This window comes from Salvelinus namaycush, chromosome 24 (genome assembly GCF_016432855.1).
Source record: "Salvelinus namaycush isolate Seneca chromosome 24, SaNama_1.0, whole genome shotgun sequence".
NCBI classification, from domain to species: domain Eukaryota; kingdom Metazoa; phylum Chordata; class Actinopteri; order Salmoniformes; family Salmonidae; genus Salvelinus; species Salvelinus namaycush.
Window position 1 is genome coordinate 36,720,057 of NC_052330.1, and position 18,417 is coordinate 36,738,473.

Sequence of the window (18,417 nt, forward strand, 5' to 3'; positions counted from 1 at the left end):
ACTGCTCAATGGCGCAGAGGAAATTGGACAGATTGAGGTTTCTGGTCAGTACATAAGTCACCTGTGTGCCGTTCAGAATGACTCTTCAGGTCGAGACACACACACACACACACACAGCAAATCACTTGAGTCCGTGTATAACATCTTTCTTTAATTAAAGGTAAAATACAAAAAGGCAACCCATTTCAGTTTATAAACATCAATTCATCTGTAACCATGTATGAACAAGTCAACATTAGCGGTACTGTCTGCAAGCAATGTGTTTTGCTCATGTCTCCCTATAATGGGATTTTATCAAGTCGATATCTTGTCAGTTTTCCCAAACAATTAAAATATTTTGTTGCTATTGCAATTTATATTGCACATTATATAGCTCCTACTACAAATGACTTATTCACATGCAAAGTAGATGACGTTACCTGCTTCAGTTATGGTCTTAGTAAACCATGACTGGAACATAAATTGAGTTCCAGCTCATGTTGAACATAATGCCATGTTGATCGAGATAAATGGCTGCTAGCTGTACAACAATTGCAAAATTTGTGGCGATTACACACTGAGCATCGAAAACACTGTCAATTCTGACAGAGTGCCTTTCAAAGATAAGTCTTAAAACAATGTCATATGGGCCTAGAGACCATCTCCTCTATCAACAGTCCACTGTCAGCATTATAACATTAACCCCAGAGACCATCTCCTCTATCAACAGTCCACTGTCAGCATTATAACATTAACCCCAGAGACCTCCCCTCTATCAACAGTCCACTGTCAGCATTATAACATTAACCCCAGAGACCTCCCCTCTATCAACAGTCCACTGTCAGCATTATAACATTAACCCCAGAGACCATCCCCTCTATCAACAGTCCACTGTCAGCATTATAACATTAACCCCAGAGACCATCTCCTCTATCAACAGTCCACTGTCAGCATTATAACATTAACCCCAGAGACCATCCCCTCTATCAACAGTCCACTGTCAGCATTATAACATTAACCCCTGAGACCATCTCCTCTATCAACAGTCCACTGTCAGCATTATAACATTAACCCCAGAGACCACCCCCTCTATCAACAGTCCACTGTCAGCATTATAACATTAACCCCTGAGACCATCTCCTCTATCAACAGTCCACTGTCAGCATTATAACATTAACCCCTGAGACCATTTCAATCAACAGTCCACTCAGCATTTCCCCTGCTGTTTCAGGTCAGTACCACTTGAAAATGTCCTAGGACTAGGCCTCAGACCAGGGGCTCGGGTACAACCTCAGACTGATATGGCCTTGCGTCTTTGGGTGACCCATAGCAGGATGGAGACCAGGACCGTGGAGCCCGCTAGAGGCCCGAACACCTGGATTATAGGAAACTCTCCCTGCCAACAACACACAGACAACAACAATTTAATTTTGTGCAATAGCAGTTATTTTTTTATTTTGAAGGGTTTCATATGACCATAGCAGTTATTAAGTTTGAACAGGCTGTGAGTTTGTTTACTTTGGCAGTTCATACTTGCGTTGTCTTCAACAATCAGTGACAGAATGTGGATATTAATGAATAAGCTATTGTTTTTTTTTAATGTGATGCAACTTATCGCCATTGTCCCAAAAATAATAATATAACATTTTGTAAGAATATTTTCCAATAACTGACAGGGAGGCTGTGTTGTAGTAGTAACTGACCTCTCGAAGACACTTGTATCCACGGAAGTCCTCCACGCAGCTACATTGAAAGAAGCCCGGACCGTATGGTACACAGAGAGAGTTCTCAGGGCAGTTCAACGCTGTAGAAGCAAAGTTATGGGGTGAGAAGAAGCATATAAGATACTGTATAAACTGTCAGTTATAAAGACTAATGCCAGTTCACTGTATATAGAATCACAGGTAAGGTGGCACCCATTTTTTTTTTATATAGTTCCCCAAATTAAGTTAAACTAGAAATAAGGATTGTTTGTTTACTCAACAAAACAATGTCACATAGCAGAAAACCGTAACGGTAAGTGACCCGACTTACACAAATAATCAGTCTGGTTACAGATGTCTTTCTGTCCTTCACAAAAATGAGTTTCCCCTTTGACCTTCACCTTATCCCATGATGCATTGCCTCCTGGACAGACCAGGTTGGCAGGCAGAATCCTTACAGGTCGAAAGAAGAAAACGAGTATTTTTAGAACCCCAAGACCAAATTGCTTTGCATCAGAGCTACTGAAGTGCCCAGTCCCTGAGAGTACAGTACAGGAGATATTTAGCAATAGTGTTATTGGCAAACATTGATGGACAGTAAAATGTGTATTATAATTTACAGCTCAGTTATAATAATTATGGCATTGTGCTTACAGGTTAGCTAACTGGATAAAGCCTTCAAACAGTGAATCGTCCAGGTTTACAATGGGGTTCAGTGAGAGATCTCTGCAAAGTCGAGAGAGAGAAAACAGAAGTTAACGCAGCACATAGTAACACACTGATCATTTATGTCAATGTGAACAGTCTGTTTTTTCATACATTGTTGTAGCGTTGAATGCATCTCGAAGGTCTTCCACACGGCTCAGGGAACAGTTTGATAGGTCCAACCTGAGGGAAACGTAAAGAGTGTGACTAATACATGTTGATTAGGGCACAGACAGTATAAACAAAAAAAACTAGGACAGATACTGGCTACAAGACAAGTCATCACTTGGTACATTTAAATATATATATATATATTTGACCTTTATTTATACAGGTTTTTCTCATTGAATTCCCAATCTGGCCCTCAAACCATCATGGTCACCTAATAATCCCCAGTTTACAATTGGCTCATTCATCCCCCTCCTCTCCCCTGTAACTATTCCCCAGGTCGTTGCTGCAAATGAGAACGTGTTCTCAGTCAACTTACCTGGTAAAATAACGGTAAAATAAAAATAAAATAAAAATAAAAAATTGAGAGAACATCTATTTTCCAATAGTTTTTGGATGTTACTAAATGTTATTACACAAAGTATTTGTCCTCTATGTGCAATTCAGTAGGACCACCAGATTATCAACTGCAAAAGGTTACAAAAACAAATGCTTTTCAAAGCACAACATCTACTTCCTACCCGATGACGTGGTCAGCATCCCTGACGTTTTCTTTTCGCAGCAGGCAGCAGCGGCCATCAATCAAACCCGCAGACGCGGAACAGAACTGGCTCACAGCTGTGCCGTTCTGGACTGTCCCGTTGCAGAGATGGCACAGGCCCTGTTGTTGTTGTTGTTGTTGTGGACCACAAATACACAACACGGAGCTATTCACAACGCCTTTTTTGACAAGCCTGTAGCCTAGCAACAATAGCTTTCTACAACAAATGCTTCAGAAAAAAACTATTTTACAGGCAACTATTGACCAATACTAAAGCTTCGAGCGACAAATCAAATTGTATTTGTCACATGCGCCGAATACAATACAGTGAAATGCTTACTTACAAGCCCTTAATCAACAATGCAGTTCAATCTCAGTGAGTGTGTAGCATGCAGGCTAGCAGCAGACAGTTACAATGAAACAACGCTGAGTGTAGCGTAGCAGTTACAATGTAACAACACAGTGTAGTAACATAATTACAATGTAACACATCCGAGTGTATAAACAACGTAACCACTCTACTCTGAGTGTAGAAACAGTTAACTACAATGTAATAACAACAACGAGTGTAGCCTAGCATCAGCAGTAACAATTGAACGGATCTGATATGACACTGAACAGCATTGCCTATAGATCTCAAGCAGACCCTTACCTGTAACTCAGTCAGTTGATAACCACCAGAGAAACAGACATGAATGAACAACAAGACCACTGCTGCATTCTGCTGGCTGTGTCCAGCGGTCATTTTCGACGGCGCAAGTCACATGACCGGAACGTATGTGACTGTAAGCGAGTGAATCACGGCCGTGTCCCCGATAGTACTCGTCTCCTTGCCTCGTTTCCTTTTCCCCCTTGATTGGTGCTCGATTTGAATAGATAAAAAAAAACACTATGGTAGACTGATATATAAATAAATAAAGGTAAAATACCGTTCAAAAAGATCGTATGTTTTTGCTTTTAGACCTAATATTCTTTCTGTTCAGATTAATGATCAGTTAGAGACAAGAGAATATAAAAGGAAACCAAAGTGTTTGAACGCAGACAGTGCTTCATGACGTTACAATTTGCGCAACATTTTTAGCATACCTAAAATGCAGCCTATAGATTGAAGATGTTGTATTTAACCTTTATCTAAACTAGGCAAGTCAGTTAAGAACAAATTCTTATTTACAATAACGGCCTACCGGGGAACAGTGCGTTAACTGCCTTGTTCAGGGGCAGAACGACAGATTGTTACCCTTGTCAGCTCGGGAATTCAAAATAGCGATCTTTCGGTTACTGGCCCGAACGCTATAACCACTAGACTACCTGCCGCTCCATGCATCTCAAAGAGAGAGCCTATTAGACTGTAGTAGTCTATTAAATATGTTGTATTATTAATTGTCTATATTTATTTGTTCCTTGCCTTTCAAGACAAACAAAATGCACAGGTTTACATGGCCAATTTAAAAAAAAAATGAAATTCACAAAATAATTTACAATTTTTATAATATTGACATTAAGGAAAACATTTCAATTGGTTTTGGAAGTTGTCTGGACTGCTCAAATGCACGGTCATCTGACCATCCTGACTCTCAGGAAAGCACCATCACAGAACAGGGGTCAGAATACAAGAGGAAATCATTTACCTAAGGAATTTTTTTGCATCCTGTTAGAAAATATCACATATTTTATGTATGTGTGGCCTAAACCCCAAAGTAAGTTCATCATTTTTTACGTGAATTCATTTAAAAGTAGGAATACAATTGTTTTGCGATGTTTGAAATAAATGTGGTCCCCTCTCTCAGAAATGGTTTGGACCGGAGGAGTGTTGCAACGCTTCTTAATGATCTACTTGATGCCCATTAGATACATTATTGCTGGACGGCTACAATGTATCCCGTTTTCGTGGATTAGTTACAAGTGTGTTTTCTCGAACCGCTTGCTCGCCATGGTAAACTATTTAGGAGAACTTCAAGACACAGAAAGAGTTCCAAAAAATATATAGGCTACAACACATCTGTGCTTGTTTTCTCTCTCTCAGTCGTTTGTACCATTTAGGGCAGTGACCAGGGGGGTTGCAGGAGCAAACTGCGTCTTTTTATCCGAAAGTTCTAATGATTACGCAAGTGAAGGGAATTGCCGGCACGAATTGGACAACGGATTGCTGTAACAGGGCCAACGGTGAATGTTTTTTTTTACCTCTACACACAGAGTCGACGAATAAGTTGAATTGTACTGCCAACAATGAAGGTGGAATTACCTAAATCTGCAACATGGCTGCTACGGGGATGCTAGTGGGAAAAGTTTAGAGTACTGACGTGGGAAAAGTTGTCTACTAATCCAGTACAGTACAGCAGGAATTGTTGGATAAAGAACATTTAAAAAAATTCTTCGTCGCCTCGGATTGAACAACGCACATTAACACTGTGGGTTGCCCGAGTAAGAGCGGAGGAGTGCAAGACTACTTTCTTCTTCAAATGATTGTAGTCATCACCAAGCAATCGCGTAGACTTTCTCTTCCAAGATTTTTTTTCTTCTTTTTTCTTCATCTTAAATAGTGCATCTCTCGTCCAGTGGGCCATCTGAAATCTAAAATGCATTTCTCCATTCCCGAAACGGAGGTTCGTTCGGGAGAACATGGATCAAAATATGTGGTGAGTTCCAGGACTGATTTTGTTGGTCTGTTTACGACGTACAGTTATTTTACTGCAGATTCCTAGAATTGGAAATCCATTGCAGGGACACCCCCCCCCCCCTTTACATCACAGGAGGTTGGTGGCACCTTAATTGGGGAGGACTGGCTCGTGGTAATGGCAGGAGCGGAATGGGTGGAATGGTTGCCCCCAGGTCTACCCCATTCATAGAGCTAAGCCAATTGATGATAGTGTCTTCTGACTGGGGGAGTTTTAAGTGCCCGATGTTTGCTCTAAACATTAACATGTAACGTTACCGTTTGACATACTCCTTTTGGAAACGTAAGAAACTGATCTTTCATATCAGCAAGAAATACTTTTCAAAAAATAAAAGGGGAAATTCCTACACACCTTTTTTTTTTTTATAGGGTTAGGGTTAGTGTTCCCACACGGCCATATGTCCATGCTACAGAGCTTGTTTACAGAAGACAGACTGAATACAGAGGCCATCACCTGTGCTATTAGCTATCTAGCATGCTCTGAACTAGAGGTCGACCGATTTTATGATTTTTCAACGCCGATACCGATTATTGGAGGACCAGAAAAGCCGATACCGATTAATCGGCCGATTTTTATTTATTTATTTGTAATAATGACAATTACAACAATACTGAATGAACACTTATTTTAACTTAATATAATACATCAATAAAATCAATTTAGCCTCAAGTAAATAATGAAACATGTTCAATTTGGTTTAAATAATGCAAAAACAAAGTGTTGGAGAAGAAAGTAAAAGTGCAATATGTGCTATGTAAGAAAGCTAACGTTTAAGTCCCTTGCTCAGAACATGAGAACATATGAAAGCTGGTGGTTCCTTTTAACATGAGTCTTCATTATTCCCAGGTAAGAAGTTTTAGGTTGTAGTTATTATAGGAATTATAGGACTATTTCCCTCTATACCATTTGTATTTCATATACCTTTGACTGTTGGATGTTCTTATAGGCACTTTAGTATTGCCAGTGTAACAGTATAGCTTCCGTCCCTCTCCTCGCTTCTCCCTGGGCTCGAACCAGCAACACAACGACAACAGCCACCATCAAAGCAGCGTTACCCATGCAGAGCAAGGGGAACAACTACTAGAAGGCTCAGAGCGAGTGACGTTTGAAACGCTATTAGCGCGCGCTAACTAGCTAGCCATTTCACTTCGGTTACATCTCGGGAGTTGATAGGCTTGAAGTCATAAACGGCGCAATGCTTGACGCACAACGAAGAGCTGCTGGCAAAACGCACGAAAGTGCTGTTTGAAAATGTTTACGTGCCTGCTTCTGCCCACCACCGCTCAGTCAGATACTTAGATACTTGTATGCTTGTATGCTCAGTCAGATTATATGCAACGCAGGACACGCTAGATAATAGTGTAACGACCCTGGGTTTATAAGCGCGGAAATCGACTCTGCCGCTTGAGCATGCTTTTGCAGCACAGTCGATAGCGCGCCGGACTTCGGGCTAGAAGGTCGAGGGTTCGAGACCCGCTCCCTGCCTGTTTCATTACACTGGTGTCAGAAGTGGGATTCACATCACAGTCACATCAACCATGTGTAGTTAACTAGTGGTTATGATTGATTGTTTTTTATAAGATACGTTTAATGCTAGCTAGCAACTTACCTTGGCTTACTGCATTCGCGTAACAGGCAGTCTCCTTGTGGAGTGCAACAAGAGAGAGGCAGGTCGTTATTGCGTTGGACTAGTTAACTGTAAGGTTGCAAGACTGGATCCCCCGAGCTGACAAGGTGAAAATCTGTCGTTTTGCCCCTGAACAAGGCAGTTAACCCACCTAGGCCGTCATTGAAAATAAGAATGTGTTCTTTTTTATATATATATATATATACACTGCTCAAAAAAATAAAGGGAACACTTAAACAACACAATGTAACTCCAAGTCAATCACACTTCTGTGAAATCAAACTGTCCACTTAGGAAGCAACACTGATTGACAATAAATTTCACATGCTGTTGTGCAAATGGAATAGACAAAAGGTGGAAATTATAGGCAATTAGCAAGACACCCCCAATAAAGGAATGGTTCTGCAGGTGGTGACCACAGACCACTTCTCAGTTCCTATGCTTCCTGGCTGATGTTTTGGTCACTTTTGAATGCTGGCGGTGCTTTCACTCTAGTGGTAGCATGAGACGGAGTCTACAACCCACACAAGTGGCTCAGGTAGTGCAGTTCATCCAGGATGGCACATCAATGCGAGCTGTGGCAAAAAGGTTTGCTGTGTCTGTCAGCGTAGTGTCCAGAGCATGGAGGCGCTACCAGGAGACAGGCCAGTACATCAGGAGACGTGGAGGAGGCCGTAGGAGGGCAACAACCCAGCAGCAGGACCGCTACCTCCGCCTTTGTGCAAGGAGGTGCACTGCCAGAGCCCTGCAAAATGACCTCCAGCAGGCCACAAATGTGCATGTGTCTGCTCAAACGGTCAGAAACAGACTCCATGAGGGTGGTATGAGGGCCCGACGTCCACAGGTGGGGGTTGTGCTTACAGCCCAACACCGTGCAGGACGTTTGGCATTTGCCAGAGAACACCAAGATTGGCAAATTCGCCACTGGCGCCCTGTGCTCTTCACAGATGAAAGCAGGTTCACACTGAGCACATGAGCACATGTGACAGACGTGACAGAGTCTGGAGACGCCGTGGATAACGTTCTGCTGCCTGCAACATCCTCCAGCATGACCGGTTTGGCGGTGGGTCAGTCATGGTGTGAGGTGGCATTTCTTTGTGGGGCCGCACAGCCCTCCATGTGCTCGCCAGAGGTAGCCTGACTGCCATTAGGTACCGAGATGAGATCCTCAGACCCCTTGTGAGACCATATGCTGACAGATGCACATTTGTGGCCTGCTGGAGGTCATTTTGCAGGGCTCTGGCAGTGCACCTCCTTGCACAAAGGCGGAGGTAGCGGTCCTGCTGCTGGGTTGTTGCCCTCCTACGGCCTCCTCCACGTCTCCTGATGTACTGGCCTGTCTCCTGGTAGCGCCTCCATGCTCTGGACACTACGCTGACAGACACAGCAAACCTTTTTGCCACAGCTCGCATTGATGTGCCATCCTGGATGAACTGCACTACCTGAGCCACTTGTGTGGGTTGTAGACTCCGTCTCATGCTACCACTAGAGTGAAAGCACCGCCAGCATTCAAAAGTGACCAAAACATCAGCCAGGAAGCATAGGAACTGAGAAGTGGTCTGTGGTCACCACCTGCAGAACCATTCCTTTATTGGGGGTGTCTTTCTAATTGCCTATAATTTCCACCTTTTGTCTATTCCATTTGCACAACAGCATGTGAAATTTATTGTCAATCAGTGTTGCTTCCTAAGTGGACAGTTTGATTTCACAGAAGTGTGATTGACTTGGAGTTACATTGTGTTGTTTAAGTGTTCCCTTTATTTTTTTGAGCAGTGTATTTTAAAATTTTACCCCCTTTTCTCCCCAATTTTGTGGTATCCAATTGTTGGTAATTACTATCTTGTCTCATCGCTACAACTCCCGTACGTGCTCGGGAGAGACGAAGGTCGAAAGCCATGTGTCCTACGAAACACAACCCAACCAAGCCGCACTGCTTCTTAACACAGTGCGCCTCCAACCCGGAAGCCAGCCGCACCAATGTGTCGGAGGAAACACCTTGCAGCTGGCTACCTTGGTTAGCGCGCACTGCGCCCGGCCCGCCACAGGAGTCGCTGGTGCGCGATGAGACAAGGATATCCCTACCGGCCAAACCCTCCCTAACCCGGACGACGCTAGGCCAATTGTGGTGGACAATGGTGTTCCATGAAGAAAGGACATATATATATATTTATATTTTTTAATTCAGACTTTGTGTGTATCTATCAATCTATACTGTGTGCGTGTGTGTTTTTATTTTTTCAATTATAAAAGTTATATATTGGAAAGACACAATTTACATACATACATATAAAAGAATATGAAGTATGTGTTACCTTTGCTCAACTTATTTTCTGCTGTGCCGTTGTTGGCTGATTGGATGCCTTTCCCCCTTTTGAAGTGAAGGTGAAAATTGATGGCATACAGTAGCTTCACCTTTTTAACGATCAACGACCTGGCAACCCCATCACCTTTTTAACAATCAACGATCTGGCAACCCCATCACCTTTTTAACAATCATCGACCTGGCAACCCCATCACCTTTTTAACAATCATCGACCTGGCAACCCCATCACCTTTTTAACAATCATCGACCTGGCAACCCCATCACCTTTTTAACAATCATCGACCTGGCAACCCCATCACCTTTTTAACAATCATCGACCTGGCAACCCCATCACCTTTTTAAAAATCATCGACCTGGCAACCCCATCACCTTTTAAAAAATCATCGACCTGGCAACCCCATCACCTTTTTAAAAATCATCTACCTGGCAACCCCATCACCTTTTTAACAATCATCGACCTGGCAACCCCATCACCTTTTTAACAATCATCGACCTGGCAACCCCATCAGTTGAGACTTCAGGTCTGTTTTGAAATCCTCTGCCTGAAAGTGCTGGCTACAAACATGGACATTTCAGATATTTTTCCACTAGAGTATTCACATCATAGGCAGCATCTTTATTGCCGCCTAGCCACTGTCGGCTCTGAGGATAATCGCCGGCAGGTAACTGATGAAATGTTTCCCCAGCAGCCTGTGCTTGTAGTTTGCACATCCAGGTACTGGGCACCACAACATGAGTAACTTTACAGAAAAATGAATAGTTATTCGCAAGCTGATATTCTATGAACTAGTGGCTGGTCCAGTGAGTAATGTTAGCTATTCTCAACTGGATGTACCTCGACAAATCGCTATCTACTTCCCCAGAGTCAGATGAACTTGTGCATACCATTTTTTTTTTTTTGTCTCTGCATGCAGTCTGAAGGACGTTGCTAGCTAGCGCAATTGCTAACTAGCATTAGCGTAATGAGATACCCATAGACTTCCAGTCATTGTGCTAACGCTAGTTAGCACTGGCTTGCGAAACTACCTCTAACTTCCTTCATACTGGACACAGAGCCATAAAAATTATATCCACAAGTTCATCTGACTCTGGGGAAGTAGATAAAAGACATCATTGTCAAAATCACGAAGTATCCCTTTTACGATAGCTAAGTGAAACAACCACATTACAGTCATAGTAACACTTCACACCGACATCATCGTGGCGCAAAATAGTACGCAGTATCATCTGGATATGTATGTAACAGTTCAACAGTCATCTTCTGCTACTATTTCTGTCAAGCCGTCCACGCATACAGTTTGACACGTACGTTTGATAAATCCTAATGTACGCACCGCACAGAACGCACTGCAACTGCCTCTGCAACGCAATGCTGCAAGGCAAAAGCATGGTTTTCATTGGAAATTAATGTAATTCCGGTGTACCCAAAAAATGCAATGACACTGTTGGTGTGATCGAATTGTAAGAAAATGTTCCCTCGGTGCTAGTAGGAAAATACACAGTCACTGTCTCAGATGTAGCCTGAAGCAAAACGACTGTCTGTTGACAGCTGAGGGAACGGAGCAACACTGGAGTAAAGATTGCTGATTTTATAAAGGTCATTAAAGGTCTCCAGCTGCTGATGAGGCACGGATATACAGGTTTCAACCATTAACCACGAGTGCGTAGTGTAGCGGAGAGCGAGAGAGAGCAAAGTTCAAGGGGTAACGCTAACTGTCGTTAAGGAAATGCACCAACTTAGAGTACTTACCAGCATCTCATGGAAAGGAAGTCTTATTTTTTTATTTTTTTACATTTTAAGAATGGGTACTTTTTCAACAACTCTGTGTGTGTTTGAGTGGAGGGGGGGGGGAGGGTGTAGAGAACAGCAGATGGTGGAAAATTCAGGCAGGGTTTTGGGGGGTGGGGGGGCGTTAAAGGAGTCAGTCTTACTGTAACTGTTTCCTTTGTAGTAGAGGCCTTATCTGTAGTCTGACTACAGTGAGTTTTGTGTCACTGTGACACTGACTGTAGCGTGTTTAACGGAGCAACAGGAATAGACTGGCCTGGGTCCCCAATGGCATCCTATTCCCTTTTATAGTGCACTACATGTGTTGACCAGGGCCCATAGGGCTCCAGATTTTTCAAAGTAGTAACACTGTAGGGAATCGGGTGCTTATGGGCCCTGGTCTAAAGTAGTGCACAATGAAGGGAATAGGGCTCTGGTCTAAAGTAGTGCACTATATAGGGAATAGGGCTCTGGTCTAAAGTAGTGCACTATATAGGGAATAGGGCTCTGGTCTAAAGTAGTGCACTATATAGGGAATAGGGTGCCATTGGGGACGCATGTCAGTCCACTGTATGTTCAATGAACTATTGATGCACTTCCAAAACACATACTGTGCCACTTTCTGGATTTTCAAAGTTCTAAGTCTAGAACTTGATAGCTGACATGTAAAACATTTTGGGACTGTATCAACAGTGGACTAATGAAACAAATACCAAAATATATTTTTCCTTTTAAAACTGAGGGATTGTCTGTGTACCTTGGAACCAGCAGAATTTGCAGCGTCCGCACCACACATAACACAGCACAGTACAGGGGCTTTAGGAAAACAAAGACTGCATTTTAAATGGCGGAATTCCTTTGTGAGCAAAAACCTTTCTTTCTTTGACAGTTCTCACTTCCTGTGGTTTGGGAATGGTCAACAGTCTTCCTGTGTAGTTAATATGGTCTGTACTGAACTATGGTTAAAACAATGCATTTATTCAGACCCCTTCACTTTTTCCATGTTTTGTTACTTTACAGCCTTATTCTAAAATTGATAAAATATTATTTATTTTTTCTAACAGTCTACACCCAATATCCCATAATCCCATAATGACCAAGCCAAAACAGTTAATTTTTTTTACATTTTTTAATGAAAATGTATTAAAAATAAACAACATAGGTATTCAGACCTGTTGGAGTTCACCTGTGGTAAATTCAATTGATTGGACATGATTTGTAAAGGCACACACCTGTCTATATAAGGTCCCACAGTTGACAGTGCATGTCAGAGCAAAAACCAAGCCATGAGGTCAGAGGAATTGCCCGTAGAGCTCAGAGACAGGATTGTGTCGAGGCACAGATTTGGGGCAGAGTACTAAAAAATGTCTGCTGCGTTGAAGGTCCCCAAGAACACACTGGGCTCCATCATTCTTAAATGGAAGAAGTTTGGAACCGCCAAGACTCTTCCTAGAGCTGGCCACCCGGACAAACTGAGCAATCGGGGGAAAAGGGCATTGGTCAGGGAAGGACAACCATCTCTGCAGCACTCCACCAATGAGGCCTTTATGGTAGGGTGGCCAGACAGAAGCCACTCCTCAGTAAAAGGCACATGACAGCCCGCTTGGAGTTTGCCAAAATGCACCTAAAGACTCTCAGACCATGAGAAACAAGATTCTCTGGTCTGATGAAACCAAGATTGAACTCTTTGGCCTGAAAACCAAGGGTCCCGTCTGGAGGAAACCTGGCACCATCCCTACGGTGAAGCATGGCGGTGGCAGCATCATGCTGTGGGGATGTTTTTCAGCAGCAGAGACTGGAAGACTAGTCAGGATCGAGGCAAAGAAGAACGGAGCAAAGTACAGAGAGATCCATGATGAAAACCTGCTCAGGATCTCAGACTGGTGCAAAGGTTCACCTTCCAACAGGACAACAACCCTAAGCACACAGCCAAGACAAAGCAGGAGTGGCTTCGGGACAAGTCTCTGAATGTCCTTCAGTAACCAAGCCAGAGCCCGGACTTGAACCCGATCGAACATCACTGGAGAGACCTGAAAATAGCTGTTCAGCGACCCTCCCCATCCTACCTGACAGAGCTTGAGAGGATCTGTGAAGAAGAATAGGAGAAACTCCTTAAATACAGGTGTTCCGCGCTTGTAGCGCCAAGAAGACTCTGCTGTAATCACTGCTAAAGGTGTTTCAAAAAAGTACTGAGTCAAGGGTCTGAATACTTATGTAAATGTGATAGTTTCGTTTTTTTACTGAAATATCTAAACATCTTTTCACTTCGTCATTATGGGGTATTGTGTGTGTAGATTTGGGGGGGACGGACGATGTAATCCATTTTAGAACAAGGCTGTAATGTAACAAAGTGGAAAAAGTCAAGGGGTCTGAATACTTTCCGAGCGCACTGTATTTCTATGCTGATGAACGAGTGCAGAGTGGAAAGGAGACTGTGTGTACAGTAATTGATAGTGTGTGTGTGTACAGTAATTGATAGTGTGTGTGTGTACAGTAATTGATAGTGTGTGTGTGTGTATTGTTTAGTGGGTGGCAGATTGAAACATGTCTTATAGAAAATGCTTTGATATCATCTGTTGGGTATACTTACTGTGAGGTTCCAGTGTATATGTAGATAAATGCCTTGTCCCTCCACGTGTCTTCTTTCTTTAGACATACATCACATTCCAATGTGAATACCTAGTAATATCCTTTTGGGCATAGGCTAGTTCAATAAACACATTCTGAGAACAACTAGTTTCCATGCTTGTGACCTTGTTCCCGAAAAGCATAAAGTGAACTGGGTGTAGACTTCAATGTGTTGTTAATTGCCACAATAAGCTTGCATGTGTTGTGTAACTTTTTGAAGACTGCAATTCCTATGAACGTCTAGTTCTGGACCTCTTGGTCTATATTGGTGGTGAGGGGGGGGGGAGGATTGCTTAATGTCCAAACCTCAATTTCATACAAAGGGGATTTACAGCATTAGAAATAATCATTCCACCTCAAAAAGCACAACAGGATTTTAACACCCACCATCTCCGACTGTTCTGAAGTTACTTCTGTCATTAGGAAACAGGAAACAGGAAACAGGAGAAAATAAACATTCCTGAAACATGTCTTTTGTTGATGTCACGCCCTGGCCTTTGTTATCTTTGTTTTCTGTAATAGTTTGGTTAGGTCAGGGTGTGACGGGGGATGTTTGTGTGTTTTTGTCTCGTCTTGGGTGGTTGTATGGTATAGGGGGTTTAGGTAGAGTAGATGGGTTTGTGTTTGAGTGTAGGTGTCTAGGTATGTCTATGGTTGCCTGAATGGTTCTCAATCAGAGACAGCTGTCATTCATTGTCTCTGATTGGGAGCCATATTTAAGGCAGCCATAGGCAGTAGGCTTTTGTGGGTAGTTGTCTATGTTGCATGTTAGCACTTAGTCTTTTATAGCTTCACGTTTGTTGTTTTGTTTTCGTCTTCCAATAAAAGAAGATGTATTTTTCACACGCTGTGCCTTGGTCCACTCATTGTCCTCAAGACGATCGTGACAGTTGAAAGGTCATTTTGAACTCTGAGAATTTTAAGATAGCCAATATGGGTGCAATCAGTTATTTTCAATTGGACTTTTCTTTTTTTTCTTTTCTTTTCTTTTAAATTCTATAAATTATAGTACTCTACATCTGACTTGAACAAAACATCTGCTTAACAATGATTTGAGGTATCCACAAATAGTAAAAAGACGCCTACAGACACCCCACCCCCACCACACCACATCAAGCCCCAATGGCCATTTAAAGAGAATCAGTTCTCTGTTTGATAAGTAGTATGAAGCTGTGGCTTTGAGTATTGTTCATTCATACGATGTAATGTATTCACAGTGAATTTGGTAATAGTCCCCCCGCCCCCCCGTTCAGAGAAAATAGCCACAGAGTGGTGAGGAGTAGAGGTCAACCTCGAGTGAGGAGGTGAGGTCGACCTCGAGTGAGGAGGTGAGGTCGACCTCGAGTGAGGAGGTGAGGTCGACCTCGAGTGAGGAGGTGAGGTCGACCTCGAGTGAGGAGTAGAGGTCGACCTCGAGTGAGGAGTAGAGGTCGACCTCGAGTGAGGAGTAGAGGTCGACCTCGAGTGAGGAGTAGAGGTCGACCTCGAGTGAGGAGTAGAGGTCGACCTCGAGTGAGGAGTAGAGGTCGACCTCGAGTGAGGAGTAGAGGTCGACCTCGAGTGAGGAGTAGAGGTCGACCTCGAGTGAGGAGGTGAGGTCGACCTCGAGTGAGGAGGTGAGGTCGACCTCGAGTGAGGAGGTGAGGTCGACCTCGAGTGAGGAGGTGAGGTCGACCTCGAGTGAGGAGGTGAGGTCAAGAACTGTATTCAGGGTTCCCTCAAATGTAGTTTTAAGCTTTGTTTTACTGTTGACAGTTACAGCTGATTCCGGGATTGGATATCGATTCACTCTCCTTAAATACACTGCGTGTACAAAACATTAAGAACACCTTCCTAATATTGAGTTACACTCCCCCCTCTTATGCCCTCAGAACAGCCTCAATTTGTCGGGGCATGGACTCTACAAACTGTCGAATGCGTTACTCAGGGATGCTGGCCCATGTTGACTCAAATACTTCCCACAGTTTTGTCACGTTGGCTGGATGTCCTTTGGATGGTGAACCATTCTTGATTCACACAGGAAAGTGTTGAGTGTGAAAAACTCAGCAGCGTTGCTGTTCTTGACACAAACCGGTGCGCCTGGCACCTACTACCATATCCTGTTCAAAGGCACTTAAATCCTTTCTTGCCCATTCACCCTCTGAATGGCACACGTACACAATCCATGTCTCAAGGCTTAAAAATCCTTCTTTAACCTGTCTCCTTCCCTTCATCTACTCTGATTTTGGAAGTGGATTTAACTAGTGACCTAAGTTATCATAGGAAGAGTGCTGAGGAGTATTTCTGTCTGTAATAAAGCCCCTTTGTGAGGGGAAAAACTCATTCTGATTGGCTGGGCCTGGTTCCCCAGTGGGTGGGCCTATGCCCTCCCAGGCCCACCCATGGCTGTGCCCCTGCCCCGTCATGTGAAACCCATAGATTAGGTCCTAATTTTATTTCTTTAAATTGACTGATTTTCCTTCTTTGAACTGTAACTCAGAAAAATCTTTAGAAATTGTTGCATTTTTATATTTTTGTTCAGTATAGCTGGCTAGCTGAACTATGCTAGTTTTCGTCCTCAATTGCCAAACTTAATAAATACTGCACCCTCAACTTCAAAACTCCTCTGCTACAATCGTGTAACTAATACATTTGCTGGAAAGAAACTTGGGGAAATTATTTTATTGTTTTGTTGAATAATCATGACTGGTTGGAGATATGTGGTAAGACAATGGTGGAGTAGGATATCACCACTACTTAGCGCGGATCCAAGTTATTATACTGTATGTATACTACCTTTAACCTTTTTTTTTCAACTGACTCATATTTGTTAATCAAATCTTACTTTTTATATAATGAGTCATCCAGGAATGTCACGAGTTAATTTACTCAAGAAAAATAGCAACTCTACAGAGCTCAATGACTACAATGAATGGCTAAATTACTTTTGGACACGACTGCGGTGCTCCTCCTCCTCACTATTGAAGTCGCTTGAATTTTTCGTCCATAAAGTAGTGTGAAAGTACCACGGTTTGACCACTTGATGCCGCTGTTATCAATTGTTCAGTGTTTATTAAATGGATCACGTTTTTTCTTTTACAAAAACCAATAACCAATGATGAAAATAAATTGCCAGTCCTCCACTGAAAGCAATTCACTTTGTCCTTCTCTTAGGCTTAATCTGTGTCCAGGAAACGTGTGTGTGGTTCAGAAAAGGTCTGGGTTAGTTAGATTATTCCTGGTGAACAAGCAACCCATTAGGCTACAGCTGTTCTAATGGTGTCAGTGTTATGGTCTCTAAGGTTCTAACTAATCCAGACACACAACATGTCTATATATATATATGTTTTCTAATAATTTGATTGAAAAACATAGCTGCCATGCAATGGTCTATAACTCAAAGGACCATTATTAGCTTGTTTTAACCACTCCTATATAAATGATAGATTATCAGACACGCAACAAGAAGGTGTGATATCATTATTACTGAAACAGGACCCAAGTGGTATATATAAAGATCCAGTCCATTTAAAAAATTGGAGACCTCTTACACTTCAGTGTTGTGATGCAAAAATCCTAGCAAAATGCTTGGCGCATAGAATAAAAAAAGTTTTGTCAGATATTATTCATCCTAATCAGACAGGTTTTTTACATGGACGATACATTGGAGATAATATAAGGCAAGTACTGGAAACAATAGAACACTATGAAATATCGGGGACACCAGGCCTGGTTTTCATAGCTGATTTTGAAAAAGCTTTTGATAAAGTACGACTGGAGTTTATATATAAATGCCTAGAATATTTCAATTTTGGGGAATCTCTTATAAAATGGGTTAAAATTATGTATAGTAACCCTAGGTGTAAAATAGTAAATAATGGCTACATCTCAGAAAGTTTTAAACTATCTAGAGGAGTAAAACAAGGTTGTCCACTATCGGCATATCTATTTATTATTGCCATCGAAATGTTAGCTGTTAAAATTAGATCAAACATTAATATTAAGGGATTAGAAATCCAGGGCCTAAAAACTAAGGTGTCATTGTACGCTGATGATTCATGTTTTCTTTTAAAACCACAACTAGAATCTCTCCACGGCCTCTTAGAGGATCTAGATACATTTGCTATCCTCTCTGGATTAAAACCAAATTATGATAAATGTACCATATTACGTATTGGATCACTAAAAAATACACATTTTACATTGCCATGTAGTTTACCAATTAAATGGTCTGACGGAGATGTGGACATACTCGGTATACAAATCCCAAAAGAAAGAAATGATCTCACTCCAATAAATTTTTATAGAAAGTTAGCAAAAA

General features: G+C 42.2%; 2 protein-coding genes across 2 annotated transcripts in view; one reads left to right on the forward strand and one right to left on the reverse strand.

The window, feature by feature from the left end:
* Positions 1 to 130: 130 nt before the first annotated feature.
* On the reverse strand, positions 131 to 3,881 carry atraid (all-trans retinoic acid-induced differentiation factor). Its single transcript, XM_038962790.1, has 7 exons — positions 3,749 to 3,881; positions 3,077 to 3,216; positions 2,502 to 2,570; positions 2,337 to 2,408; positions 2,014 to 2,135; positions 1,683 to 1,783; positions 131 to 1,375 (listed from the first exon to the last, which is right to left on the reverse strand). Exons 1-7 carry the CDS (start codon positions 3,839 to 3,841, stop codon positions 1,271 to 1,273), a joined length of 702 nt encoding a protein of 233 aa, XP_038818718.1. The 5' UTR covers positions 3,842 to 3,881; the 3' UTR covers positions 131 to 1,270.
* A 1,032-nt stretch (positions 3,882 to 4,913) lies between these two features.
* The window catches only part of snx17 (sorting nexin 17), a 59,661-nt gene continuing 46,157 nt past the window's right edge, over positions 4,914 to 18,417 (forward strand). The window contains exon 1 of the mRNA XM_038962704.1: positions 4,914 to 5,732. Within this exon, the coding sequence (XP_038818632.1) occupies positions 5,673 to 5,732 (60 nt within the window). The 5' untranslated portion in view covers positions 4,914 to 5,672. The remainder of the gene's footprint in view (positions 5,733 to 18,417) is intronic.